Raw genomic sequence first — 1,490 nt, forward strand, 5'->3', positions numbered from 1 at the left:
TTTATGACTATTTTGAAAGATTGTTTGGTTAACATGACTATTTGTGTAATTTCCCTTGTAATAGTATTGATTAATAATTTGTTTATTTATAGGTTGTACAAAGATTTCCTAAGTTTCTCTAAGAGGTTTTCAAAAGAATTTTGAAAAATAGGCAGTGCAAACTCAAAGGGACTATGGTTTTTTGAGTTCACTGATAAGCGAACTTGGTTAAGAACAAATTAAACCAACAAAATCAAGCCAAGAGTAACTCTCATGACTCAACATGAAACAAAGGGTGGAGTTTGCTTCTTTGATTAGCAAACTCAAGGTAAGTTGGTTTGTCAAACTAGCGAACTCTAGGAGTTCATTTGCCACCTCAACGGACTTGCATAAGTTCGCCACACATGGTAGTGAATTGGCTATTTGTTAAGCGTGTTCAAAAATCCCTAAAAACGCCTAAAATTCTTGACCCTGTGACTCTATGATGGTTACGTGTGTGCTACTATATATGACACAATATTAAAGTTAAGTATCCTGCATATATAATTAACTTATTGTGCCTTTAGTTAGTACTTAAGAAGATATATAAGAGAACTATAATTAACTAATTCTTAATTACTTTTCAGAAAAAAAAAAGAAGAGCTAATAATGTCATCATCAAGTTCTTACAATCCTCCTTGTGCTGCCTGCAAGTTTTTGAAAAGAAAATGCATACCGGGCTGCGTTTTTGCACCTTATTTTCCACCTGAAGATCCACAGAAATTCATGAATGTTCACAAAATCTTCGGTGCCAGCAACGTCACGAAGCTTATAAACGATGTTTTACCCCACCAGAGAGAAGACGTGGTTAGTTCACTTGCGTATGAAGCCGCGGCTCGTGTTAGAGATCCCGTTTATGGTTGTGTGGGAGTCATCAGTTCCTTGCAACAACAAGTTGATCGCCTTCAAAAGGATCTTGATGCTGCAAATGCGGAACTGATCCAACATGTGTGCAATGGGATGCCTGTATTAACTTCAATTCAGCCAGTGACTCCAGCGGGTCCTTATCATCATGTTAATCGTACCTGGAATAGGCAGAACGGTTTGAATTCTCATGGGAACGCGGGTGGTAACAGTGGTAGCGGTGGTGGATGGTGGTGGTGGTAGAGGAAGTGATATGTGAAATAGATATTGATCTCAACTTATTAGCCATGGAAGGCGTAAATAATTAAGGTGGAAAAACTTGTTTTGAGTTTGTGTCATATGTATATACACTTGTCACAAGACCATTACCTATATACCTATCATGCATATATGCATAGGTGCATTGTTATATATATGTATAGTATGTCATCCACCAAAGAAAAGATTTCATTAGCGATGTAGCAAGAAGCCGATAATTAAAGAATAATAGGAGTAGGTAGAAAGCAGAAAATAGAATTAGCAAAAAAAAAAAAAAAATGAAAAAAAGGGCTACATATATTCACACATAGATACATACACTCATGACTCATTCACGTTCACATTCACAC

General features: G+C 36.5%; 1 protein-coding gene across 1 annotated transcript; it reads left to right on the forward strand.

Moving 5' to 3' along the window:
- The first annotated feature begins 615 nt into the window (after nt 1–615).
- On the forward strand, nt 616–1,125 carry LOC110887426 (protein LATERAL ORGAN BOUNDARIES). Its single transcript, XM_022135069.2, has one exon. It carries the CDS (start codon nt 628–630, stop codon nt 1,123–1,125), a length of 498 nt encoding a protein of 165 aa, XP_021990761.1. The 5' UTR covers nt 616–627.
- The last annotated feature ends 365 nt before the right edge of the window (nt 1,126–1,490 follow it).

This window comes from Helianthus annuus, chromosome 2 (assembly GCF_002127325.2).
Source record: "Helianthus annuus cultivar XRQ/B chromosome 2, HanXRQr2.0-SUNRISE, whole genome shotgun sequence".
Classification (NCBI taxonomy): domain Eukaryota; kingdom Viridiplantae; phylum Streptophyta; class Magnoliopsida; order Asterales; family Asteraceae; genus Helianthus; species Helianthus annuus.

Excerpts from the sequence above, each read along its gene's own strand:
- LOC110887426 (XM_022135069.2), top strand. The coding sequence starts at position 628 with ATGTCATCATCAAGTTCTTACAATCCTCCTTGTGCTGCCTGCAAGTTT.